General features: G+C 47.7%; 1 protein-coding gene across 6 annotated transcripts; it reads left to right on the forward strand.

Annotated features, from left to right (window-relative positions):
- The first annotated feature begins 1,226 nt into the window (after positions 1-1,226).
- RNASEH1 (ribonuclease H1) lies at positions 1,227-22,569 on the forward strand. 6 transcript variants are annotated; one of them, XR_007190879.2, is made up of 9 exons: positions 1,227-1,440; positions 2,260-2,375; positions 6,242-6,400; positions 8,741-8,840; positions 9,720-9,774; positions 10,107-10,191; positions 10,783-10,907; positions 13,162-13,249; positions 22,259-22,569. XR_007190879.2 is itself a non-coding variant. In XM_026518123.4 (9 exons), the coding sequence occupies exons 1-8, from the start codon at positions 1,310-1,312 to the stop codon at positions 13,215-13,217; spliced, it is 858 nt and encodes a 285-aa protein (XP_026373908.2). In that variant the 5' UTR covers positions 1,227-1,309; the 3' UTR covers positions 13,218-13,249; positions 16,214-17,585. The 6 variants fall into 6 exon arrangements, 4 of the variants coding, with proteins under 4 accessions (XP_026373908.2, XP_026373915.2, XP_026373926.2 ...); XR_007190878.2 differs by lacking the exon at positions 22,259-22,569 and adding an exon at positions 16,214-17,585; XM_026518123.4 differs by lacking the exon at positions 22,259-22,569 and adding an exon at positions 16,214-17,585 and having other exon boundaries at positions 13,131-13,249.
- The last annotated feature ends 4,416 nt before the right edge of the window (positions 22,570-26,985 follow it).

The raw sequence follows: 26,985 nt of genomic DNA on the forward strand, positions 1-26,985 counted from the left end.
ATCTCTTCTAGATATCATGATCAATCATTAATTATTTTTAAGTACAATTTTTAAATTATTTTTAAAGCTTATTTATTTTTTTTAGTAACCTCTACACCCAACATGGGGTTGGAACTCATAACCCAGAGATCCAAGAAGCACACACGCTTTCAACTGAGCCAGCCAGGTGCTTCCAGGACAATTTTTTTAAGAAGCTATCTTGAAGTGGAATAAAAATAGGAATGAGGAATGGACCATAGCCAATTTAAATTTAAATGTGGAAAGTTGAAATTTTTTAAATGAATGTTGAGTTCACAGATAAGCACACACCTGACCACAGGGAGGTCTGTCTCCCCTTCGCTGTTCCTTCTTCCTTCTCTCTGCCTAATGCATGGGAATGAACTTTCTGCCCTTCAAAACCGTATTCGCACCCCGCCTCCCGCCCCGGCCCAGGCAGTCTCGCTCTCCGGTGTCTGCCCCGCACTTCTCAAACTGGTGGCTTTTCACCCTCGTCTCCTTGTTCACGGGCCCATCTCGGCGGTTCGTCGGTGCTCAGACTGTCTTACACAACCGCGCACAGCTGGGGCTTGGGCAGCGCTCAGTCGGTGTTCGGTAAGGGGTGCCCAACTGAACACCTAGAGAAGATTAAAGTCGTTTAAAATTAATTTGATAAGTAAGGATTGCCAGTGGACAGGACTTTTCAAAAAGTCGTTTTGCTTACTAGAGCAAAAGTCAAATATCGGGCAGAATTCTAACAAATTGCCTTTACAACTGAATGTTCTCCCTGGGTCCCAGCGCATTAGGATTTGACATCCTGCCGGTCACGAACCCACGTGGGTGGCGCGCTCCCCTCCCCGCCGGCCTCGGCTCTCTTTCTCATCGCTGAACGCCAGTCCTTCCGGCCTCAGCGACAGTTACGAGAAAGCCACCTATGCCTTTGGTTGGACAGCCCGGACCGCACACAGAGGGCCCGGGACAGGCCCCCAAACCGCGGCGGGGAGGAGGAGGGGCGAGAATACCAGCCTCTAGCCGTCCCGCCCGCCCACACCGCCCAGCCCGCGCCCCTCACGCGGACCCGCCCCCGCCCCCGCCACCAGTCCCCACCCACCTCCGTAGGTCCCGCCCCTCCCGGGACCGCCCAGGTCCGACTTTCTCCCTGACTTCCGGGAAATTGAGCCTGGAAAGAGCCAAGCGCTAGGCCCCTAGGCCCCGCCTCCCAGGCCCTGCTGGTATTCGCGTCATCACCCCGCGCCGCCGCCGGAAATTGTGTCTGTGTGGTGGTGGCGCGAGGTAGGGAACTAAGCTGCTTGGCGATGGCCGGTTGTGAGTGATGACCAGGCTTCTGGCCGTGGCGCGCAGACTTGCTTTGGCCGCCGTGCGCTTCAGCACCCAGGGCTGCAGCGGTCTCAGCATGTTTTATGCCGTGAAGAGGGGCCGCAAGGCCGGGGTCTTCCAGACCTGGTGAGTGGGCCGCGCCTCCCCAAAGCCGAGCCCAGGGCGGACTGGACGCGAGCTCGCGGCTTGCGGCCGGGGGTGGAGCGCCTGGGAGTCCTGCGGCCCGCCAGGCAGTGGGAGCCCCGGGCCCGCCCCCGCCGGTCTCCGCTGACGTGGTCTTGCAGGTCCCGGCCGCAGGCTCCGACTCGGTTTCGTATTTGTTGGCAGTGTCAGAAATGCCGCATGTAGTTTAAGGGTGGCCAGGGGCCTCAACTTAATCCTTTTTGTTTCGGGGAAAGAATTTCGAAATAGTTACACATAGTCAAACTCTGATAATACCTACCCTCGTCTTCCCTGTGTTTTTAAAAAGAGAAATTCTTATAAACTAAGTTTGGATCCCTGTAAGGGTCCTTGGAGGTGGGTTTATTTTTTTCAGGTGTAGTTACTGTGGTCAGGAAATTCTTGGGGTTAGTAAGTGACACAGATAGGGCTTGTTGTATCCACGTCTTCGGATTCCACGAGTAGGACTCTCCCCGCCATATGGTATCAGGGTTTATTATCTGTGTGCTGTAATGAAATGATTAATAGGATTTCCTTTTTCAAAGACCCAAAATTTCTGGTTTTGAGATTGAGGAAACTGTGACATGCTGGTGTACTATCTGGCTGATACATAGCACCACGGGGTGAAAGCGTTTGGCAGGAAACAAAACTACAAACAGGCATGACCCTTTGTCCCCACCGAGCTGACAGCCCCAACCTTTTTCACCCTGTTCCCAACCTAAGAAAGGAATCTGTTAAAAAGAGGAACAGTAAGGGAGAAGGAAGTAACATTGCACTCTATTCCAGGAGCGAATGTAAAGCCCAGGTGGACCGGTTTCCTGCTGCGAGATTTAAGAAGTTTGCCACTGAGGAGGAGGCCTGGGCCTTTGTCAGAAAGCCTGCAAGCCCAGATGGCTCAGAAGGTAGTCAGCTGCTCTCATCACTATGGTGTTTTAACCTGTTCAAAACCTCGCATACCCCAGTGTCACTTGGTCTGTATAGCTATCTTCTAAACAGAGGATGTGATGATTGTTTCCATTTTTCTGTTTTACAGATGAGGAAACAGGCAAAAAGCAGTTGAGCTTAATGGTTTAGCTTAGTGGTTTCTGTTAGTAACAGTATTAGAGACAAGCTGAGACTCCAATCTGCTGTTCCATTTGGAGTCCTCACTCTACTTAATTCTTTTATTTATTTTTATTTTTTATTTTTAAATATGTTTTTTAAGATTTTATTTATTTGTCAGAGAGAGAGTGTGCAAAAGCAGGGGGAGTGGCAGGCAGAGGAAGAAGCCCACCCCCCCCCCCCCCCCCCCCCGGCTGAGCAGGGAGCCCAACATGGGGCTCCATCCCAGGACACTGATATCATGACCTGAGCTGAAGGCAGATGCTCAACTGACTGAGCCACTCAGGAGCCCCTAATTCTACCTTTAAAAAAATACCTGTTCTGTTATCAAATTGAACGGGCTACAGCTTTTAAGTGATGAATGTAGTTTGTTTCCTGGCATGCACCTGTATGTATGGTGTTTCCTTCTTATTTAGGACAGGGTCACACAATCAGAGTTTCCTACAGTTTCATGTGTTGGAGAAAGTAGAATTAATTGAAGCTTAAGTTCCACTATAAGGAACATCAAGTATGCAGAACTAAGGGTGACTGCTTGAGAGCACAAAATTTTTAAAATATAATTAACCCTTGAACAACATGAGTTTGAGCTGCGTGGGTAAACTTATATGCAGACTTCATTATATTACATTTATCATATAACATACATTTATTATAAATTTTCCTTAGGACTTTTTTTTTTTTTTAAGATTTTATTTATTTGTCAGGGAGAGAGAGAGAGAGTGAGCACAAGTGGGGAGAGGGGCAGGCAGAGGAAGAAGCAGGCTCTGCGCCAAGCAAAGGAATCTAATGTGGGGCTCGATCCCTGGGTCCTGGGATCATGACCTGAGCTGAAGGCAGATGCCCAACCAACTGAGCCACCCAAGTGTCCTTCCTTAGGATTTTCTTAACATTTTCTTTTAAAATTTTCATTTATTAATTTGAGAGAGAGAGAGACTGAGAGAGAGTGTGCAAGCATGAGCCAGCGGGGGGGGGGGGGAGCAGAGGGAGAAGGAGACTCCCTGGTGAGCAGGGAGCCCAACATGGCTCGATCTTGGGACTCCACGATCATGGCCTGAGCCAAAGGGAGACACTTAACCGACTGAGCCGCCCAGGCGCCCCTTAATAACATTTTCTACTCTCCATTACTTTATTGCAAGACTACAGTGTATAGGACATATATAAATACGTGTGAATCAACTGTTCACATCTGTAAGACTTCCAGTTAACTGTAGGCTATCAGTAGTAGTTAAGCGTTTGGGGAATCAGAGATTATACTCAGATTTTCGACTGAGCAGGGCGTCAGACCCCCATGTCGTTCGGGGGTAAACTGTATATCTTAACCTACTTTGAAAACGTTGTGTCTCATTAGCTTTACTCACAAATTTTTTTACTAGTGAATTAAGATGAGAGAATAGTTTGAATCTGCTTTTTTTGAGCAGGCTCTCTACAGTCCCACTGAGATGCTCAAGCTTTGCATAGCTGCTCCTTTGGGAGCATGACACTTGTGGTCAAAGCAGAATTCGGGGAGAGGCAGTCACGCTTAGGGATCTGCCCTGCAGGATGAGTTTCTGAAGCAGGGCAGAACCTCACTCACTGCATCAGCTTCACCCTCTGTCTCCCCAGCAGCTTTTAAGGAAGTTGTGACGTGACCATTAGATTTTCTGCCCTGGTGGAGAAATCCGTTTGGGACAGAAAACAAATGTGCAAGTACGGCTCTTGTCTTCGTTGGGTTCTTAATGCTTCCTTTTCACGGCTCTTTTGTTCAACCAAATAGTAATTTGTTCATACTTCAGTTCTTCCCATAGAAGTATGCTTCTGTTTATTAAATACTCTAAATACTAAGGCAGGATAGTTCTTTATATCTACGAATCACCTTTCTTAAAAGTTTACCGAGACCTCCAAGTCGGTGGCTTATATATGTAAATTGGGATTTCACATCTTTAATGTTCAAGAACTGTGTCAAAGCAGAAGTGTTAGCCCCTTCCCCAGATTCTCTCTTACTGTGACGTATATTTTTACTTTGGGATTCTTGAGCTGCTTGGCAGTTACCACGATTTATGTAAACTGATTTGGGGTTAACTTACTCAACCCAATTTTGTGAAGGGAAAATTATCTGACAACATGGGCTCCTTTTCCTTCAAAGTCTTACCTATTCTTTAAAAACTTCCATTCCAATTTAACTTTCTCTGTTACTGCAGATAAAATCAATATTTGTATTGGTGTTAAACTTCTGCACAATTAACCCTTTGACTTGTACTTGTGTTTTTGGATTTACTTATGTAAAGTCCCTAGAGGAATTTTTTTTGTTTTAATTAAGATTTTATTTATTTACTTGAGGGGCGCCTGGGTGGCACAGCGGTTGGGCGTCTGCCTTCGGCTCAGGGCGTGGTCCCGGCGTTATGGGATCGAGCCCCACATCAGGCTCCTCCGCTATGAGCCTGCTTCTTCCTCTCCCACTCCCCCTGCTTGTGTTCCCTCTCTCGCTGGCTGTCTCTATCTCTGTCAAATAAATAAAATCTTAAAAAAAAAAAAATTAAAAAAAAAAAGATTTTATTTATTTACTTGAGATAGAGTGAGAGTGAAAGAGAGAGAGCACAAGCAGAGGGAGCTGCAGGGAGAGGGAGAAGCAGGATCTCCACCAAGCAGGGAGCCCGACACAGGGCTTGATCCCAGGACTCTGGGAACATGACCTGAGCTGAAGGCAGACACTTAACTGATTGAGCCACGCAGGGGCCCCCCTAGAGGAATATTTTAAAGGTAAACACAGCAGAGTGGAAAACCAAACATTGTTCTTCGTAGTGGCTTCACTCACACTTCGCCTAGATAATCTTTAGCAGTCTTCTGATAGGTGTGGGTGGAGAAGCTACTCCAGGCAGGACATTGTGGCTTGGACCCATGTGGTAGGTGTTCAGTCAACACTAGAGCCCTATTTCTCCAACCCTGGTTTAGGGATGAGCTTAAAGTGAACTCTGTAGTGTTGGGCTTAGTTGTTATTTTGGAGATACCATTAGTTACTCCTTCTGTGCCCCTATTCCCACTCCATAAAATGAGAATGTAGGAAAAGCTGCTCCCATATAACCTGAGTGTTTGAGACGCCTTTGGGATTAATTTTGCGTCCCTTGGCTGAGCTCGTGAAGCAAAGCTCTGTAACTGTCGCCCTGAAGGGACCCAGCCTCTTCTGCTGTTTGGTTTCTACTTTCTTTTCTCAGTGTGGCCCACTGTCTGTTTACTTAAGGTCCAGTTACCCGTACCCTCTCAACTTTCCTGGATGTTCTCCACCTGGCATTGATAGTGTTGAAGTATCTAGAGTAGTATCTACGAAATTCTGGTCCTTGTTTTCTTTCTGGGTAAAGAGTCCCTCAGATTGTCAAACTGCCCACCCTGTAGGATTCAGAACCCTTGGTATCCCTGCTATCTCTGTCAAAGCCAGATTTCTACTTTAATAGAAATGTGGCTTTTGTCTTCATATCGCCCTTATCAAGCTTATGGAAAATTTAGAGTACTTTCATAGGACATCAAAATCTGACACAGTGTGGACCGTCTTAAGTTATTTCCTCTATAGGGCCACAGGCAGAGCGTATTTAAGTCTGATTTAGTGATACTAAATCACTTACTGAATTTCTGGATTCTTAAGCATTTCATGTTATGTTTGTATTTTCCTGGTTTTTGAGTAGACTCGATCTTTCAGGGACAGAAAATAAGCATGAACGAGAATCACAAGTGAAAGCCAACAAGCGACTCCGTGAGCCCTCGGGTGGAGAGGAAAATGCAGAGCCCTGTGTGAAGCATGTGAGACAGAACACGGAATCCGTGCCTTCAGTTAACAAAGACTCGTTTTCTTATATGGGTATATCTCTTGGATTTTTAAGTTTTTCATATAATAATCATGAAAATAAGTGTAAGAACTTTTCCGACTTAATAGGGGAAAGTTGAGCTAATATTTAGCATTTTCATTCTCATCTGAAGTTTCTTTAAAAATTTCTAAGGTTACTATTTTATATTGGTTGAACTGTGCAGAATTATTAGAACTTTGGACATTCATCGGAAAAGCATTATGTGGCCTATAAATGAAAAACAGTAATCTTTGGAAACACCATTATTCTCTGTGCACACAGCATTTCAGGTCACTATGAGAAAATGCAAAGGCTTCAGCTTCTTTAAGTAAGAAAGGGCTTGGGGGGCGCCTGGGTGGCTCAGTTGTTAAGCTTCTGCCTTCGGCTCAGGGCGTGATCCTGGAGTTCTGGGATCAGGCCCCACATCAGGCTCCTCCACTGGGAACCTGCTTCTTCCTCTCCCACTCCCCCTGCCTGTTTTCCCTCTCTCGCTGGCTGTCTCTCTCTCTTAATAAATAAATAAAATCTTAAAAAAAAAAAAAAAAAAGGGCTTGGGGGATGCTTGGGTGCTCAGTCAGTTAGGCATTTGGCTCTTGGCTTCCGCTTAGGTCCTGATCTCAGGGTCAAGCCCCCAAGTCAGGCTCAGTGCTCAGCAGGAAGTCCACTTCCCCTCACCCTCTGCCCCTCCCCCGCACAGGTGCTCCAGCGCTCTCTCTTTTTCTCTTTCTCTCTCTCTCAAATGGATAAATAAATCTTTAAAAAAGAAGAAAGGACTGGACAGAGCTCTTTTTTAGTACGAGTATGTTTACCATTTACGTTTAGCCTTTGCAAAACATAAATGGTTTTTCTTAGTCCTGAGAAGCAAAATAGTCATGAATTTTTCCTCTACTTTTAACTCCAGGGATCAGTTTATATTTAGTGACTTATGGTATATAAATTTCCTATTTTGTTTTTTACATGTATGAACAGAAAATAGGAGTAAGTAGCTTTTTTTCTTTTTTTTCTTTTTTTTTTTTTTGTTAAGCAGGAGTTTTGTATAAATCAGTATATTTGTAGGCTCCAAGTTTTCTCCAAGAATAAACTATCTTATAATTCAAGGAAAACCAATAGAAAATGTTTTTTGTCAAGCTGCATTAAAACTGTATAAATCGATATTGCAGTTATGTAAAAAAAACCCAAATGTTCTTGATTTGGTTACTTGCCAGTAGTCATCAGAGCACATATGTGTGGAGTAATTGGGAGATGAGCCATTTCCAAGGTACTAACAGTAGCTTGAATTACAATGGCATTTAATGCAGTGCCTGATAGGTACTCGCAGTTGAGACGAAATTCAGTGACCACAAAGGCCGTTGTGTTAATGGTGTCAATTTCGATTGAACCAAGGATTCTTATCCAACACCCGTGTTCTCCCACACTCCCAGCCCCACTCTGGCTAGGAATGTGTTCTTCCTTTAACATCCTCCCTCCTTTTCCCTTTGCCTGCCTTGTCCAGTCTGTTATCCTTTTGACAAACAGTGCAGGGCCCCTGTTTGCTCCCAGAGCCCTGCTCTTCAAGATCTGCCAGCCTGACTTCTGCCCCCCCTGCAGAGAGTGTTCTAGTCATCAGTGGCCTCAGATTTCTTCTACCTACTTCTTTACAGCATTGGTATGTTGATCAAACCCTCTGTCTTTTTTTTTTTTTTTTTTAAGATTTATTTATTTATTTGACAGAGAGCACAAGCAGGGGGAGCAGCAGAGGGAGAGGGAGAAGCAGGGAGCCTGACTTGGGGAGGGGGGGCTGGCTCAATCCCAGGACCCTGCAATCATGACCTGAGTCAAAGGCAGACGAACCGACTGAGCCACAAGGTGCCCCTGACCCTCTGTCTTGATGCAAAGAAGCAAAGACACGGGACCATAGTTTACTAGAGGCAAATATACTAAGAAAAAAACATTAGACCGACATTTGTTGGAGGACTAGACTCTGGCGGACAGGTCCTTATCCGCCAGGGCACTACTTGTTTGCAATGACAGCCCTCCGTGAGGAGAGGGATAGCGGCACTGTTCTGACCTCTGTAGTGGGGGTTGCAACAGCAGCCCTCACCGCTGTGGGTCCTAGGTTCACAAAATGACTGCCTTTACCTTTAATTTGCCTGTGATCCTGGGAACTGAAACGTGAGTGCGTGCTAATCAAGATGTGTCGAGGGCCCCTGTGTAAGAAATTGATCATTTTTCCTAGACAGAAAATATGGATCACATTGTACAATACTTTCTCAGTTTAAAATGTGAATTCAAGCTTTGTGAATTTGTTAAACGAATCTCTGTTTTTGGTGCTTTGGCACCATGTGCAGTGGCACTCATGAAGTTCCCTCTTCCAGGAGAATTTGTCGTCGTCTACACTGATGGCTGCTGCTCCAGTAATGGGCGGAGGAGGGCACGAGCAGGAATCGGTGTTTACTGGGGGCCGGGCCATCCTTTGTGAGTAAACAAAAAAGGCTTCAAATCGAAGTGAATCACATTCTAAAACTTGTCAAGGCGTGACACAAGATTGCTTATTGTTCGGTTAGCTGAGCCACAGGTAGCAGAGGAACGAGCTCTGGTTCATGTCGACTCTGACGGCTTTGGTCTTCAGAATGTAGAATACCTCAGCACTGCTTTCTGTGCCCTGAATCTTGACGAGTCTGTGTCTCGCTGATGGCTTCTACCAGATGACTTCCCTGCCCCCGAGGAGAGTCACTTGTCTCCGGCGGGGTGGTTTTGGCAAGGATGTCCAAGGTCACCAGACTTGGAGCCCGTCATGTCCCCACGACTCTTCTGAGGACATGTGAGCTTAGAGGTTACCTCTGGTTTTTCACAAGGCACAAGGTCAGGGTGGTGCCAAGTGTGATCATTCAGATACACTCGGTAGCCCTAAAAGCCAACGTAAAAGGGATTTGAGCCTGTGAAGTAGCCACATCAGTTCTGGGCTTTGTCTCCAGCATCTACAAGTGCCCGCAGCAGTGTTGGACATAATGTAACAGAAACTGTTCAGTAACAATAAGACTTTACATTTCTTTCCACTTGTGGTCTACAGAGTTCTTTCCCTTTGTACCCCATTTTAGCCTCAAACCCTGTAAGAGGTGGCGAGCTTGTGTGGCACCGAGTGTCTGTGTATTCTTCACAAGACCATCCCATGGTGCTTTTCCATAAAATGTTAGTACTCTTGGTTTGATTTTTAAAGGCTGGTTTTTTTGTATGATGCTTTCATGTGTCAAAAAAATGTATCCAGCCTATCGTCTAGTAAGAGATTTAAGGAATCACTTTGAAAATTAGCTTTTTTAATTGATTTCATTTTCCTTTGTATTGTTTTGAAACCAGGAACATAGGCATTAGGCTTCCCGGGCGGCAGACCAACCAGCGAGCAGAAATTCACGTAAGTCGTCAGACACGTTTTCCACTGAGAGTAAATCTGTCATAGCAGTGATCTGTGTACACACTCTGTGCACAAGATACTCAGAGTCCAGAAACTTGGTTTGGGGTTACTAATGACTCTGACGGATAGGAATTTTCCAGAAAAATTTTAAGTTATTTCAAATAGATGTGCAAACAGAACTGTATGTGTAGCGTTATTTCACACAGAGCATATAGTCATTACATTTAGCACAGAAAAAGAAAGAATGCTTAAATGGTGAAGTGATTTCAAACATCAGTAATGTTGAAAGTTGAACAATTTCTATAGCATGATGACTGGCTTGTTTCTTCAAGGCAGCCTGCAAAGCCATCGAACAAGCAAAGGCTCAAAACATCAAGAAGTTGGTTCTATATACGGACAGTATGTTTACTATAAATGGTAAGCTTTCACATTGTACTTCTCGTGTTTTCCTAGTAAACGTGAAGGAAAATAGGTATTTCTTTCTTGTGTAGGAGGTATTGTCTCAGGGCAAGATCCAAATGGCAAATAAGGACAACAGTTGGTTTGTGGGGTATAAAGAGAAAGCTGGGGGTTCTGGAGCCCGTTCTGCTGCTCTGGAGTTTGCCACGTAGGCGTGTCTTATGGGCCAGGCTCCTAAGATAGGGCAGTGGAGTAGATATGTCCCTGCTCTCGTGGTCCTTCGACTGTAAATATGCATAAGTAACTTAAGGTGACGTGCTGTTGGCTCCTTTGAGAAATAATCCTGTTTAGGACACGGGGAGGGGGTGTGGAAGAGGTGGAGGAGGCGTCCTCTTAGGCTGGGAGCTGTGGGTCAGCACCAGTCCGAGCAAAGGGATAAGCAGAGGAGTATGCCAGGGCTGTGTCCCCGGCCAGAGTACAGCCTGTGTGGGCCAGTGGCAAGTCCACACACCGCTGTGAAGACAAGTAGAGTGGGTAGAAGAGGGAAGTCTGGGAGGAGGAGACCAGGACATTCGAGCTCAGTGGACTGTGAGTGTGCTTTTCTTGTAGGTATCACTAATTGGGTTCAAGGCTGGAAGAAGAATGGGTGGAAAACGAGCACAGGGAAAGAGGTGATCAACAAGGAGGACTTCGTGGCACTGGAGCAGCTCACCCAGGGCATGGACATCCAGTGGGTGCGTGTTGTCTGAACCAGTCCTGTCACATAGCTGTGAGGACCAAATACTCTTAGATGGGGGAGAGAGAGAAGACGGGGAAGGGGGGCAGCAGACAGAGAATCTTAAACAGGCCCCACGCCCAATGTGGAGCCCAATGGGGGGCTCAGTCTCGCAACCCTGAGATCATGACCTGAGCCAAAATCAAGAGTCGGACATTTAACTGACTGAGCCACCCAGGTGCCAAGGACCAAATATTCTAAATTAACTGGAGAGATCAGTGCTTTCTGTAAGTGATTTAATGACTTAGGTTAAAGTAACAGTTTACATGAAATCAGTATCGTAGTACGTATTAGAATTTGGAACACATTTGAGCCTTGATCATCGTGTAAGTAATGCTGCTTATTATTGGTGTGAGTGTGTGCAGAACACACTGTTTGGGCAGCGTGACTGAGGGGTGTTCAGTATTCCTCCCATTGTCTTGGCGGTGCGTAGGAGTGCCTCGTCTGGGCTCGCCTTGTGGGATTTCTTTTCCTTTAGTGCCCACGGTTGTGGTCACGCCGCTTTGAAGAATGAAGAGGTAGACCAGGCGAAGAGTGGTGGGCAGCAAAGCAAAGTTTATTGAGCAATAGTACAAAGCTCCCAAAGAGGGAGGAGACCTAAGAGGGTTGCCACCCAAGTTTCTAAGTCTAGGGGTTTTTATGGGCTTGTTGGCGGCTGTTTTCATCTGATTAACCCTCCCCACACATGTCACCCAGTCAGGTTTTTGTCATCTGTCACGTGGGAAAGAGTGGAAGGCTCCTTCCAGGGTGGTGTAAAGTCCTTTCAATGGTTGTTTCCTCTTGGGGGGGGGCGAGGTTGTCTTTGCCGCCTTTCTTCCCAATATCCTTCATTAACCTCATCACTGCGAAACTGACCTGGTGATAGTCAACCTGTTGATTTCTTTGCAATCAGCCAAAATGTCAAAATATAACTAATATATAAGGTATTTTGTTAAAAATACGGTCTGGTAAGACTTTAGTAACATGACTTTTTTTTTCCAAAATGGAAATAATTTTCTTATTAATAGATAGTTTTTATTAAAACTTTTTTCAGGGGGCGCCTGGGTGGCTCAGTCAGTTGAGTTTGCCTTCAGCTCAGGTGATCCCAGGGTCCTGGGATCGAGCCCCACGTCGGGCTCCTTGCTCAGCAGGGGGCCTGCTTCTCCGTCTCCTCCCTGCTCGTGCTCTCTCTCTCCAATAAATCTTTTTAAGAAATTATAAAAAATGAATAAATAAGATTATTTTTAGAAAATATAATTACCAAGAGATCTACAGTTACAAATCTCTACCCATACATACTCCATATGAATCTGTCCTTTATAAAACATAAGATATCAGGGGAGCCTGGGTGTCTCAGTCAGTTGAGTGTCTGACTCAGGGTCCTGAGATCAAGCCCTATGTCGGGCTCCCTGCTGAGCGGGGAGTCTGCTTCTCCCTCTCCCTCTGCCCCTCCCCCCTGCTTATGCTCTCTCTTTCTCTGTCTCTGTCAAATAAATAAAATCTTAAAAAAACCAGAACTGTTTTTTCAAACAATACAGAGCAAGTTAAACTCTAGCCATTGTCTTAACCCTGTGTTGGTCTTCCACCCCAGGACCACTGAGAACAGCTTCACACCGGAAGGTTTAAATCTGCCCTTCAGCAATGTAGATGTAAACAGTGGTTAAATCACAGAAGTGCAGGCCTGGGTGGCTCAGTCAGTTAAGCATCTGACTCTTGATCGCAGCTCAAGTCTTGATCTCAGCTCAGGTCTTGATCTCAGGGTCGTGAAATCAAGCCCCACGTTGGGCTCACACTGGGTGTAGAGCCTACTTAGAAAAAAAAACAAAAATCACACTAAGTATATCTCCTCTGACAGCATTTAAAGAAAATAAAGTATGTGCGTTGGGTGTATATCTGTCCCCATCTATACATACATATGTTTTGCCTGGAAAGCTTTCCAAGTTCCATCATTAAGTGGGGCAAAAAAACAATAAAAACAGGACAGTCCAATTTGTGGAGAATCAAAATGGGATTTTTGTAAATGCCTGCGTTCTGTTGACGCGTTGGGCGTGGAGGTTGTGCCTTCTAGAGCTGTTGGGGGAGGGGCCGTGGGGGGAGGAGCGTTCTTCCACTCCGCCCACTGGGAACAGTCAGTGAGAATGTGTTTGTGTGTTGCTTGTGTAAAAAATCAGTAAAGATAAAAGGAACAAAATTTACTTAACAGATGCATGTTCCTGGTCATTCGGGATTTATAGGCAATGAAGAAGCTGACAGATTAGCAAGAGAAGGAGCTAAGCAACCCGAAGACTGAAAGAAGTAATTTTAATTCTTGGAAGAACTTGAGTGAGTGACTATTTTCTTACCTTTCCTTACTGGTGTGAAAAATAAAATTGTAGTAGATGGGCAGACACAACTTACAAAAGTAAATCAGTCCTTCTGTGATACCCTGTGATAAAAAGCGGTTAAACTATAATAACTTGAGCATCCTTTGAGATTTGAGCATTATTTGAAATTTCAGCACTATGTTTTATTGGGTTTGACACTGTTCTCATTAGTTTTATTGCAGTCTGGACAGAAACTTTAGGACTTTAATAAGGCATGAATACAGCAGTGGTTTAAAAATGCAGACAAGGTCTGGAAGTGTTCTGAAAGGTGTTCATTTACCTTCTAGTTGGCAGGATTGAGTCTCAGAATGTTCAAGTTGACTTGTATGTACCTGTGGATTAGGACAAGGCGATGCTCCCTTGGTGGCTACAGTTCATGCCAGGGCCCACGCCTTGGCGGAGGGAGTGTGGGCTTGGCACCTGTGTACGAGGCAAGCCTGCACATAGCCCTGCTGTTTGACTGTTGTATAGGAACATCGTACAGCAAGATGCATAAATAAATCTTTTAGAATTTCTTTGGCTGTTCTGTTAAAAGCACTATGCAAGCAGGGGCCCCTGAGTGGCTCAGTCAGTTAAGCGTCTGACTTTTGATCTCAGCTTAGGTCTTATCTCAGGGTCATGAATTCAAGCCCCACACTGGGCTCCACACTGGCTGTGGAACTTGCTTAAAAAAAAAAAAAAAAAAACAACACTGTACAAGTTGAAGTTTGGTTATGATCATTTTTAAAATTTTTTTTATTTTTTAAGAATTTATTTGAGAGAGTGTGAGCGAGAGAGCACAAGCAGGGGGGTGGGGTGAGAGGCAGAGGGAGAAGCAGACTTCCCACTGAGCAGGGAGCCCGACGTGGGGCTTGATCCCAGGGCCCTGGGATCATGACCCGAGCCAAAGGCAGACACTTAATCAACCGAGCCACACAGGTGCCCCCATTTTTTTTTTTACTACTTTATCATAAAAAGGTACAGAAAATGACACAAATGACACAATGTTTAGCACATTGAGTTGTCATTACTATAAGGTGAATACCTTATGACCACTGCTCAGGCCAAGAACTAGAACTTTGCCAAACACCCCAGAAGGCTCTCCACGTGTTCTTCCAACCCCAGCCCCTCCCTCCCTCCAAAATGAATCCTGACTCTTGGAGAAATGACTTCTTTGCGTTTCTGAAGTCTCTTTATTGCATGTATTGGTCTCCTTATAAGGTTTATCTGTTGAGGAACCTGGGCCATTTGTCCTGTTGGTTCCCACAGTCTCGATTTTGCCACATGCATTCTCCTGGCACAGTCCAGCAGAAGAAAACTTTTGGCCTCTGTACTTTCTGCAAATGGCAGCTGGACCCAGAGGCTTGATCAGAATCAGTTTCCACACCGCAGGTGGATGATAGATGGCCACGTGCTTTCATCAGCAGGCCTAGGCTGTTTGCATTTTTCTGGTGTTGGCGGCTCTTGGTGCTCAGTGCCCAGGTCTGTTAATGTGTGTCCTTCTACACTGAGAATCCTGGGATAGATACTCCTTAATTACGTGCTTGCTTTATTCCCCTGTAGCATGCAGAATGTGGCTACTAATACTAATGTTCTGCCGTGGTCGTGGAAACAGCACTGGATGTCCATGGTCAACCATTACACAGTAAAACCTCCCCTCTTGCCCTCCTCTCGTCTCACTTCTATGTATTCAGTGGTTACACAACCAGCGTTTGGTCTGTGTCATCTTGGAACCATACTCCCCAAAATGGATTTCATCTTTTTTCCAGCATGAAAAGCCCCATGAGTCTTTCTTTCTTACAAGTCATGTCCCCTTTCTGCATCCATGTTCCGTGGTTTGGTTTCCCTGCTGCTGCAGTCCGTAGTTGTGGTAGACGGTGTCGTGCGTGGGTCGCCCTGGGTCAGTGTTGGCGGGAGCCCGGTGGGCTCTTTGCGAGCACGTTCACACCCGCTATTTCAGGAGGGTTCCTGGAGCTGCCGCTTCAGCGTTGTGTTTTGGGGGAACTTAGTGTCTGTGTTGAAACCTGATCTGTCCATCCTCTGTGTTCCGTACTTACTCTTGAATCTCTTTCATCTCTCCTTAGGTTTCTTTTGTTTCAAAGGTCGTCCTGCTGCTGTCGCGGCTCTGAGGGTGTTGTTTGTTGTCTTCGTTTGCTCCTGAGTCCCGTTTCTGAAATCGATTTTCTGGTCTCTCTAGTTCCCTTGAGTCTCTCACCTTGTTTCTGATGTGTTCTCATGCTGATGTGTTGTCCTCCCATCTTGGATCTTCTCTTTTGGTTTCCAGGCAGTTCATTTTGGTCTGTTTGGTGGGCACATCTTTCTGGCGCGCCCTCACCGTCTATAGGGGTGTTTGTTCTGCTCTGTTTCTGTTTTCTTAGAATAGCTGTCTGTGGAATCGATACTTTCCCGTTGCTCATTTTCCTAAACATTTAGTTCAGGTAAACATTTAGTTCAGATAGTTTTTCTCACTTCATGGAGTTCTCTTTTCTGTTGAATTTTGGTTCATGCTAAAAATAATGGCACCTAGCTTCTGGAGCTCCCCTGGCTCTGGCCCTACCGCACCTGCATCGAGTCCTTATCCTTCCTCTCTCCACTGTCCCTGTCCTGCTGGTGCTGGCTCTGTCCCCACAGCGTGGGTCCCTATGGGGTCAGCTGCAGTGGCTCTCGGGCTCCATGGCTCCAGCCCTCAGACCTTCTTGCAGTGGGTCCCTTGCATCCATTCACCACCAGGGTAGGGACAACTGTCCCGCTCCAGCCGCTGGCTTCCAGCTGGCCCGCTGCACTTTGCAGTGGACACCTGTTGGCCCTTTTGTGGTATCTGTCGGGGTCCAGTGGCCCCATTGTGCTTTGCTCCACAGGTGTGCAGGCTGTGGTGGGCAGGCCCAGTCCTTCATTGGCATGTGTCAGCTTTGTGGAGTCACCATACTGTTTTGCTTTTTAACAGCTTACAGAGGTGCGCTTGATGGAGAGTGAATGGCACATACGTAAAGTGGACTATGGACTCCCCGGTGAAGCCTTTGCCAGAACTGTCTGTCACGCCCCAGGGTTTTCTCACGCCACTTTGAAATCCTCCCTGCCCTGACCCCATCCCCAGGCAACCACCGATCTACTTGCTGTCACTGTAGATTAATTTGTGTTTTCTAGGATTTTATATACCTAGAGTCCTACGATACAAACTCCTTTTGTGTCCGGAGCTCGGTCGTCGGTGTGATTATTTTGGCGTTCACGCCTGCTGTGTCTGTCAGTAGCTCACCGAGGAGTAGTTTTATTGCTGAGGAGTGTGCATTGTGTGGGTACACCACAGCTCGTGCGCCCGTTGTCCTGCTCGCGGACATTTGCTTGTCCCCAGTGTGGGGCTGCAGTAAATAAAGCTGCTGTGAACATGTGTGTGCTCGTCTTTTCCTCAACATGTGCTTTTCTTTCTCTTAAGGGGAATGGCTCGGTCACATGGCCGGTGTGTATTTGACTTTAAGAAACGCCAGCCAACATCTTTTACCATTTTACGTTCCCATCATCAGGGCAGGAGAGTCCCAGTGTGCTCCCCATCCCTGTCAGTGCTACTTGCCACCTCGTTTTGTCATAGACATCTGTGGTTCTGTTGCAGGTGAAGATTTGGGAGATCTAAAAGTGCTCTTACTGCTTCCCCTACCCTCTGAAAATCTGATTTTTTTTTAATTGGGCAGTTCCTCTTTATATGCCCAGGATTGGAAATACAGAGATGACATATTGTGCCTTCCCAAACTTTCCAATTTCCCAGGGGATTTGCACAAATGCAAGTAATAGCCATACAGAGCAGGAAGTGCATGGAGCTTGAGGTAAGATGAGGCTCAGCCACTTCTAGTGAGAAGGGGAATGATAAAGGGACAGGAAACTCCTTCTTACTAACAGGAAATACCTTAGTGATTATGTGAAGCCAGCTGCATCGGCGCGCCCAGGCGGCTCAGTTGGTTAAGCGGCCGACTCTTGATTTTGGCTCGGGTCATGACCTTAGGATTGTGAAATCGAGTCCCATGTCGGGCTCCACACTGAGCGTGGAGCCTGCTTGAGATTCTCCCCCTCTCAAAAAATAAATAAATAAAATAGCTGCATCGTTCCAGCTTTAGAAATGTGTCATTCTGGGGCGCCTGGGTGGCGCAGTCGTTGGGCGTCTGCCTCCGGCTCAGGGCGTGATCCCGGCGTTCTGGGATCGAGCCCCACATCGGGCTCCTCCGCTATGAGCCTGCTTCTTCCTCTCCCACTCCCCCTGCTTGTGTTCCCTCTCTCGCTGGCTGTCTCTCTCTCTGTCGAATAAATAAATAAAAAACAGCTGCATCGTTCCAGCTTTAGAAATGTGTCGTTCTGTCCACTTTGTCAACGTCAGGGAACAGCTGAGTGATGACAGTATGGAACATAGTGCTGTGTCGTGGGGTACAGAAGCTTCTCAGTGGCGGCTGCTCTCAAAACGTGAGCTTAATGATTTGCAGATCGAGGCTGCTGAAGTGTTATTTGTAGCTTCCACGCCAGAGCGATGAGGTGACTCCACTGCTGAGGTTTGAGAAAATCGAGAGGCTCTCCGCTCTCTCTCAGGACAGGCACATGAAACACGAGCTAAACAAAACCAAACCGAAAACGCAGTTCAGGCGCTCGGGCAGCTTGCGTGGTAATGGGCACCTGTTGTTCCCAGCGATGTTTATTCCCAGTCAGGCAAGCCTGGGGCCTTCAAAGGAAGACCTTGGTCTCCATGTCTAGCTGTCTCCCTCATGCTCATATTCTCGTTGTTCTGGAACGAGAAGGGGAGCTGCTCAGTGACAGCCCCCTTGCCAGGTACTGTGCTGATCGGACTCGCAGAACCTGGTGAGAGCAGGCCACTGGAACGAAGCGTCTGGCCGCTGTCGCACCGCTCTCTGTCCGTTCTGCGGCTCCGGTGCTCAGATGCCACCTCCAGCAGGGGAGCACGCAGGCAGGGTGCCACCTGGCGGTGTTGTGTCCGCTGCACAAGGAAGGCATTCAGATACTTGAAGAAAACCCGCGCCGGTTTGTGAAGACAGCTATGGTTCTTCATCGTCCGCCGAGGGAATGGAAGGGGGAGAGATTGGCACAGGACCACTGGTCTGAACGCTGACGTGAGCATTTTGCAAAGAACAGCTTTCATCAAAATATGCCTCAAAATTAGGATTCCTCCCTAGTGCTTTCCTCCACTGGAGCCACAGTGGGAGGAAGGATCTTGGACGAACACAGGGTCCGTGGCGTGGGAGAGAGGATCGGCAGGTGCGGTCTGTCCCCGTGTTACAGAGCTCTATTGCTTACTCCCAGAGGTACGTGAGAATTTAGCATAAAAGGCAGTAACTCAACCAGTGGTGTAAACAGAGCCTTTTTATCTAGGACTCAAAATCCATTAACAGTAAAAGAAACTTAAGAACTACATAAAAATCAGTTATGAACTGAAAAGACTTTATTATGATTATTATTTATTTTTATTTTTTTAGAGAGAGAGCGTGTATGCACACAGAGGAGGAGAAGGGCAGAGGTAGAGGGAGGGAGAGAATCTTAAGCAGGCTCCACGCTCAGCGCAGAGCCCGATGTGGAGCTCAGTCTCATGACCTGGAGATCACGACCTGAGGCGAAATCAGGAGTTGGACTCTTCACCGACGGAGCCACCCAAGAGCCCTTTGAACTAAAAGACTTTAAAAAGCCATAAACATAGACAAACTCAGAAAAAGAATTGGAACTGCTATGACAAGAGGCTGATTTCTCTGATACATAAAGAACTTGGAGAAAGTGAGAAAATGCCTAATAATAGAAGAATGGGCCGGTCATAAATCACTCAGAGGCACATGCCCTCGAGCAAGGAAGAGATACTCAGCTTCACTCTTGGGAGCATGAAAACTGACACTACACTGAGACGTCATCTTTATGTGTCCTATTAATACCTCGTAACAGGATTTATTAGCAAAAATCCAGAAGTCAGTGAGGCTGCTGGGAGACCACGCACCCCCGCGCTGCTGCGGTGAGCGCAGAATGGAAACCAGCTTGCCCTGTCTGCTGGAATGATGAGCGCGCACCTTTGATCCACCCTCTGCCGGTGTTTGGAATTCGCGCTGCAGGGACACCTGCAGACGTCCAAATAAAAGACGAAGTTTGTAGCAGCTGAAAAGGAAGAGATCTGGGGTCTCGCCGAAGTGGCCACGCGCGGCTCACGGAGAAGCAGAGTGCGGAGGGCTTGCGGTGTTTTGTGCAGGGGCGGGGTGTGTACATTCGTGCTGGAGCACCGAGAGGGTACCTGAGGGGTGCGAGGTGGGCGGGAGCAGGTGCAGGGAGGACAGCTCTCCACGTGGAAACGCCTCTATGTCTGTGTGTCGTCTTGATTTTGAATCACGTTGGAATCCCTGCTCAATAATAGTAACAATTTTAGAGGTCTGTTTTCCTAGGAAACGGGAGGGAATGGTGCACTCGCCCGTAGGACTCCACTGGCAGAAGGCTCGTCCAGCGGGGCAGGGCTCACTGAGGTTTTGAATTCCAGCCTCTGTCTTCTCACCCACATCACTGGAGTCACACAGGCTCCTCAGGCCCCAGCATCCTTTGTATTGGGAGGCACAGAACGGGCACGGTGCCTCGTTAGGTACACAGCCTGCTTCCGCCTAACATTTGAAAACCCAGAGGCCAACCCCTGAGTCCGAGCTGTGATGGGCGGAATGACTGTGCCTCCCAAGTTCCTCTATTGAAGCCCTAACCCCCGTGTGGCTGTATTTGGAGGCGGGGCCTCTAAGGAAGTAATTAAGGTCCAATGAGCTCCCTCTGTCCCCGCCCTGGCCACTGAGAACAGAGGAAAGCCCACGAGAGGACACAGTGAGGCCAGGAAGGAGACTTCCCAGAAACCAGTCAGCTGACACCTTGATCCTGGACTTCTGGCCTTCGGAATTTGAGAAATATTTAAGGCCCCCACCCCACCCCCTGTCGGTGGCATTGTGAATGGCAGCCTGAGCTGGGTCCCCAGTAAGTCTCCTCGACTTTGGGTAGGAAATGAAGTTGAGGTCCTGTCCTCGCCGCTCGCCACGTGGGCAGCATTACTCCGCCACGGAGGCAGTGCGCGTGATTCTTCTGAGGCTCTGCTCAATGAATGTGCCAGTGAGACAGCTTTGCTTTGTTAGGTGACAGCTTTTCCTAAATGGAGTTGTTACGTTCATAACATCCACATCGTTTTGCTGAAGCCCAGAAGAACAAACATAAAAATTAAGAAATAGAACTGTAGAGCACTGAAATTATTATAATTTTTTAAAATATTTTATTTATTTATTTGACAGAGATAGAGACAGCCAGCGAGAGAGGGAACACAAGCAGGGGGAGCGGGAGAGGAAGAAGCAGGCTCATAGCGGAGGAGCCCGATGTGGGGCTCGATCCCAGAATGCCGGGATCACACCCTGAGCCGAAGGCAGACGCTTAACCGCTGTGCCACCCAGGCGCCCCGAGCACTGAAATTATTACTCCTATATTTGGTCTGTGATTTTTTTTTAAACCAGAAAAATGTCTCTTTATTTAGAGTTAGGATCTCGACATTGTGGGGACTTCCTTCTCTGTGACAGGCCCTAGTTAGTTGATTGATCTTTTTAAAGTTATTCAGATGGACTTTCAGAAAATTAAAAGGCAGAGATCAGTGAAATTAGTACTTCCCAGCAAGTCCTTGTTTTCCATTTTCAAAGATAGGGGTCATAAGCAGCTGGAGCCTTGCTGGTGTCACACCTCTGCTGGTGACCTTCCACTTTTTGTTCTAAATGCCTGAGCAGCACACGGAACCCCTGTCTGCGGCCGGCCACCGCAGCTGGTCAGGCTTGGAGGACCAGACCTGGGGACCCGTCTGCGGTGAGCAGGGACAGCCGTGACTGCCCCATGCCCCCTTCGTTCTGTCAGCAATGGCTTTCCGAGCACGTGTCGAGTCCGAGCACCTCTCACTCCTACCTCTGAGCCCCACTGCGGGCACCTCCGCTCCTGCCGCGTGAGGGTAGGATCTCCTCACAGGTCTGCCCTCTCCCACCTGACATGCAACAGCCGGAACGACGGATGACATCATGCCTCTGGGGCTGCCCGGGGCCCACGCAGGCCCCTCATGGCCAGCAGCACTGTCCAGCAGCTCCAGGCCCAGTTGTGAGGGCACCATGTGTGCTGGGACCAGGTGCTGAGAGAGCCACCCGTGCTTTGGCACTTCAGGACACTGCCTTGGGACCCCGTCTGTGACTTGCCCCGTGTGCAGGCCTCCAGGGGCTGCCTGATCCCTCCCACGATCTCTGGACAGAGCTGCTGGTGGCCCAGGGGCCCTGCCCAGAGAGCCCAGGGGTCCATCTCGTGAGACACACCTGTAAGGGGCTGTGACACCTCCCTGTCAGCCAGAACCTAGCACCCTAGTGCGAGTAAAGACACTGCTGGCTGGGCCCTGAGTGGCTGCACTTTTGACAAAGGGTCCAGTGACCTTTCTTGGCTCTGGTGTGTTCTACACCCGCAAATAATCTTGTTCAATTTTTAGATAAAGAATTCTCAGGGCACTTGGGTGGCTCAGTTGGTGAAGCGTCAACTCTTGATTTCAGCTTAGGTCATGATTTCAGGGTTGTGAGATCGAGCCCCATGTCAGTCTCTGGGCTGGGCATGGAGCCTGCTTAAGATTCTCTCTCTCGGGGCGCCTGGGTGGCTCAGTCGTTAAGCGTCTGCCTTCGGCTCAGGGCGTGATCCTGGCATTATGGGATCGAGCCCCACATCAGGCTTCTCCACTATGAGTCTGCTTCTTCCTCTCCCACTCCCCCTGCTTGTGTTCCCTCTCTCGCTGGCTGTCTCTATCTCTGTCAAATAAATAAATAAAATCTTTAAAAAAAAAAAAAAAAGATCCCCCCCCCCCCGGCTTGTGCACATGTGCTCTCTCAAAAAAAAAAAAAAAAATTCTCAGGGGCTTGTTTGAATGTTTACATGTGCTAAAAATCTCTAATCCTTACCTCGTCATTACTGAATAGTGCTTTTCTTTGCACAGGAAGCTCATCAGATCTGAAGAGTCTTACAGAGGATGGCAGGACTTTGCGAAGACAGAAGACTGCAAGAGGAGTTTCAGTCTCTCAGAAACCTCCCTCCCAACCTCAGCAAGCCTGCTGTCCCCTCGGAGCAGAGGGCTTCATCCAGAGTCTCCCGGCTGAGGGCGTTTGTCACTTCCACAATGAGAGCAGTTCCTGTGGTTTTGTTTTTGTGTGTTTGTTAAAATATGATGGGGAAGTACTGCGTGGAGATTATTGGGTGGCAGGAGAATGAAATGTAAAAAGAGAAATTAGAATTAAAGAATTTAAAAGGTTATGTGTCTCCTCTCCCCGTAATACCCCAAAGAAGCACATCCTTTATTTATTTTTTTTAAAGATTTTATTTATTGGGGTGGGGGAGAGCACAGAGGGAGAGGGAGAATTCTGACGTGGGGCTCGATCCCAGGAACCTGAGATCACGACCCGAGCCAGAGGGAGACGCTTAAACAACTGAGTCACCCCGGCGCCCCCTTTATGGTTTTTTTTTTTTTTAAAGGCTGTAGAAAAGATTCTTGGATCATTCAATTATGGCTCCTTGGCCACCATATTGTCATGATTCAGCATGACCCATGTCTTCCTAGGGCTGTGTGGCTGACCCACCCTCAGGAGGGCATCTGTCTGGGACTCACTGCTGCTCACAGTGAATTTGATAGGCTTCACCTAGGACCCCTCCATGAACAACATCATGAACTAGCTTGTGGTTGGGGGACGTGATGTCTCTCTTCCTACTAACCCCCCTTGGTACCTGTCCCTTGAATGCACACTGGGACATGAGAGATAAGGATCTCCTTGTCCTCTGCAGTGAGGGCAGGAGAACAGTTTGTCTAGAAGGATGTCGTGAGAGGGCCAGTTATCGCGTCATCTACTCTAAGGAAAGGCACCATACTTTGTTCTGTGATCCCCAGAGAGAGAGAGAGAGAGAGAGGCAACTCCAGGCCAAATGTACAGTGTGTGTATGTGTGTTCATACTGCTTTTCAGAAAACTTGACACAGGTTTGCATTTTTCCAAAAGAGTGTCCATAAGGATGCACCCTTGCGAATATTGAGTCTTCCCAAACCTTCACTGGAAATTCTCCTTCTGCTCTTTGCCAAGGCCCTTACCACTCCTTGCTGTGACTTACATTGGAGGTTTCTGGAGAGATTGGGCACCATCTTTTTATAAATCTGTGGGTCACTTGTGTATATGGCTTCCTATCAACTTACTCAAGCCTTTTTAAAGGTCCTTCAGAAAAGGAAACAGGTGTGCAGCATGGTGACTGGTTGATAATACCATATTGGGTCTTGGGAGCTTGCTGAGTAAATCTTAAGCATTGTCACACACACACACAAACAAAAGGTTACCTGTGAGGTCATGGGTGTGTTAATTAACTTGATCGTGATAATCATTTTACAATGTATACACAAATCATCAATTGGCCGAAAGTATCAGTATAGTCACCTGATCTTTGACAAAAGAGCAAAGGCATTACAATGGAGCAAAGATAGTCTTTTCAACAAATGTTGCTGGGAAACTGCATCCACATGCAGACAATGAATCTAGACCCAGACCGGACACCATTCAAAAAAATTAACTCAAAACGGATCACAGACCGAAACGTAAAATGCAAAACTATAAAACTTCCAGGAGAGAATGTGGCAGAAAGCCTGGACGCCCTTGGGCATGACGGTGCCTTCTTAGCTCCAACGCCAAAGACGCGATCCGGGAAGGGACTGACAAGCTGGACTTGGTTAAAATAAAAAACTTCTGCGAAAGATGTGGAGAGAATGAGAAGACAACCCACAGGTTGGGGGAAAATACATGCAAAAGACACACCTGAGGAAGGACTATCATCCAAGAGAGACAAAGGACTCGTACAACTCCAGGACAAGAAGACAAACGACCCACTCACAGATCCGTGACCTTCACAGACACTTCAGCAGGGACGGTACAAAGATGGCAAGTGAGCGCAGGCGAGGACGCTGCACGTCCCACGCCGGCAGGGGGCTGCGGGTTAAAGCCACGGTGAGCTGCCCCTGCGCCCCCGTGAGAACGGCCGCGCCCGGAGCTCTCAGCACCGAACGCCGGTGCAGATACGGCGCAGCGTGAGCTCTCCCTCGTCGCCGTGGGACGCAGAGTGGTGCGGCCACTTCGGAAGACAGCCGGGCGGTTTCCTACAAAACTAAACACACTCTCACCGGACGATCGGCAGTCACACTCCTGGTATTCACCCAAAGGAGTTGAAAACTTAGGTCCACACAAACCCTGCACACCTGGTTTGTAATGGTCAAAACCTGGTGGAAGCAACCAGGTGACTGGGTAAAGAAACCGTGGGACATCCGTATTCACTAAAATCAGTGAGCCACCCAGCCGTGGAAAGACAGAGAAACCTTAAATGCACCCTAGGGAGTAGAAGATGCCCGTCTGAAAAGGCCATGTACTGAATGATCACAGCTATGCGACATTCTGGAGAGGGCAAGAGGGCGGAAGATGAGTGGCTGTGGGGGGCGGAGGCAGGGATGAATAGGTGCGGCACACAGGAGTTTTAGGGCCGTGAAAACGGACTTCGGGACGCCGTAGTGCTGGACGCACTTCGTTACCATCTGTCCAGACCCACAGAATGTACAACACCAAGAGTGAGTCCCAGCGTGCGCTCTGGACTCTGGGCAATGATGATGCCACGGTCCACGTTCCGCCAGTGGTAACAAGTGTACGCTCTGGTGAGGGAGTCTGGATGCGGAGGGGGCTAGAAGGGAAGTCTTTGTACCTTCCTCCTAACCTGGCTGTGAACCTAAAACTTCTAAAATAATGAAGTCTTTTTAAACATCACATACATTTACATACATACAGTTGTATCTGTCAGTTTTGGCTCAGTAAAGCTGGGGAAAGGATGCAAACAATGTGTTAAATGAAAAATGGGGAAAAAGTAAAGCAGTGTTCCTGTGGCACCTTCAAAATTGCTGTTAAGTTTATTCCAAGTTAATCTTTTTTTTTTTTTTAAGATTTTATTTATTTGACAGCCAGCCAGCAAGAGAGGGAACACTGGGGGGGGGGGTGGGGGGAGGTAGAGGGAGAAGCAGGCATCCCGCTGAGCAGGGAGCCCGATGTGGGGCTCGATCCCAGGACCCTGGGATCACACCCTGAGCCGAAGGCAGACGCTTAACAACTGAGCCACCCAAGTGCCCCCCAAGTGCCCCCCAAGTTAATCTGCTTTTTAATGCAGTTATTAAGACTGACTATTGTTTGTATATAGAAAAGCCTCTGTCTTTCCAAACATTAATTTTTTAATACCGACTAATGGGGCTTTTACTGTTTCTAAAACTGCTCCCATTCTTTTCTTTGGGTTTAATCATCCCGTCATCTGCTAAGAATAATCGTTTCTTCTTCCTGTCCTTATGTTCCTTGTTACAGCCCCATGTCTAATTGCCTCGTCTGGCCCTTTCTGAGCATGCCCCGTGCAGGTGACAAACAGTGGTGATGGAACGCATCAGAGCAACAACACGAACACATGTGCTTCTCAACCTGGTAAAATCGACAGTGCTGCCTCGTGCTTATCTTTGGCATATCCCCACCACCCAAAAATGCACCGTGGGGGTTGTCTCTCTGAGAAGAGAGAGTAACTAGGCTCTCTGAAGCTCCATGGCCCCTGGGCTCCTGCTGTCGTCTCCCTCACCTCCAGCCTCTGCCTCCCCCACGCTCTCTGAGTCTGGCTTCACCTGGTTTCCCACACGCACCAGCCTCCCCTCTGGTCCTGAAATGGTCTTTCTACTCTTCCACACCCCGGGGACCTTCCTTACTCTCCGTGCTGCACAGCCCCAGAGGACCCCCTTTGCCCGAGTAAACCCGGTTAACCTGAGCCCCTTGGAGGTGTGCACCGAGGCACCCCAGCGTGCTGCAGGGACCTCACAGCATGCTCCAGGACGGCTTAAGATTCCAGGGGGAACAGCACAGACGCCCATCGTGGGTAGCTCCTATCCAACATCAGACCATATGAGTCTTTTTGATGACTCAGCCTCTCGAGATGTGGGTGCTTGGGTGACAGCCTTGATAGGAAGCCAGCACTTGCCAAGACTGTACAGGGTCCAGCGGGGCACACGTCCCAGTAGTCTGTGGTTACTTAAGAGTGAAATAACTATAGTGTGTCTTTTGATTTATGTGTATTTCCTTTTTTGTAAGATTTTATTTGTCAAAGAGAGAGTGAGCACAAGCAGGGGGAGCGACAGGCAGAGGCAGAGGGAGAAGCAGACTCCCCGCTGGGCAGGGAGCCTGACGTGGGCCTCGATCCCATCATGACCTGAGCAAAAGACAGACGCTTAACCTACCGAGCCACCCAGGTGCCCCTGATTTACGTGTATTATCTTTTCAAATAACTAAGTTGCTAGGGCATAAATACTCTGATGTTTGGACATAACTACTTCATACGTGGAGCGGTTAGGTATTTGTTTTGGTCTGGGGGTGCCATGAAAACTTTTACTGAGACATTAAGGATGTAAATGGAGAACATTGTGGAAGCCCTGAGTCACTTTTCTAATTTTTAGCAACTAACATACTGTGTTTAATATGAACATGTACAAATTGAACGTTAAGGAACGAGAGTGGATGTGGAGTTCCTGGGTTTATGTCCCTGCTCCCTCTTTAGTTTGCCACCTCTCAGACAGGGAGCAACTTGTGCTGGCCCTGGGGGGTGCTTGGGGTGAGCTAGGAGGGAGCCCT

Source organism: Ursus arctos, unplaced genomic scaffold (genome assembly GCF_023065955.2).
Source record: "Ursus arctos isolate Adak ecotype North America unplaced genomic scaffold, UrsArc2.0 scaffold_8, whole genome shotgun sequence".
Taxonomy (NCBI): domain Eukaryota; kingdom Metazoa; phylum Chordata; class Mammalia; order Carnivora; family Ursidae; genus Ursus; species Ursus arctos.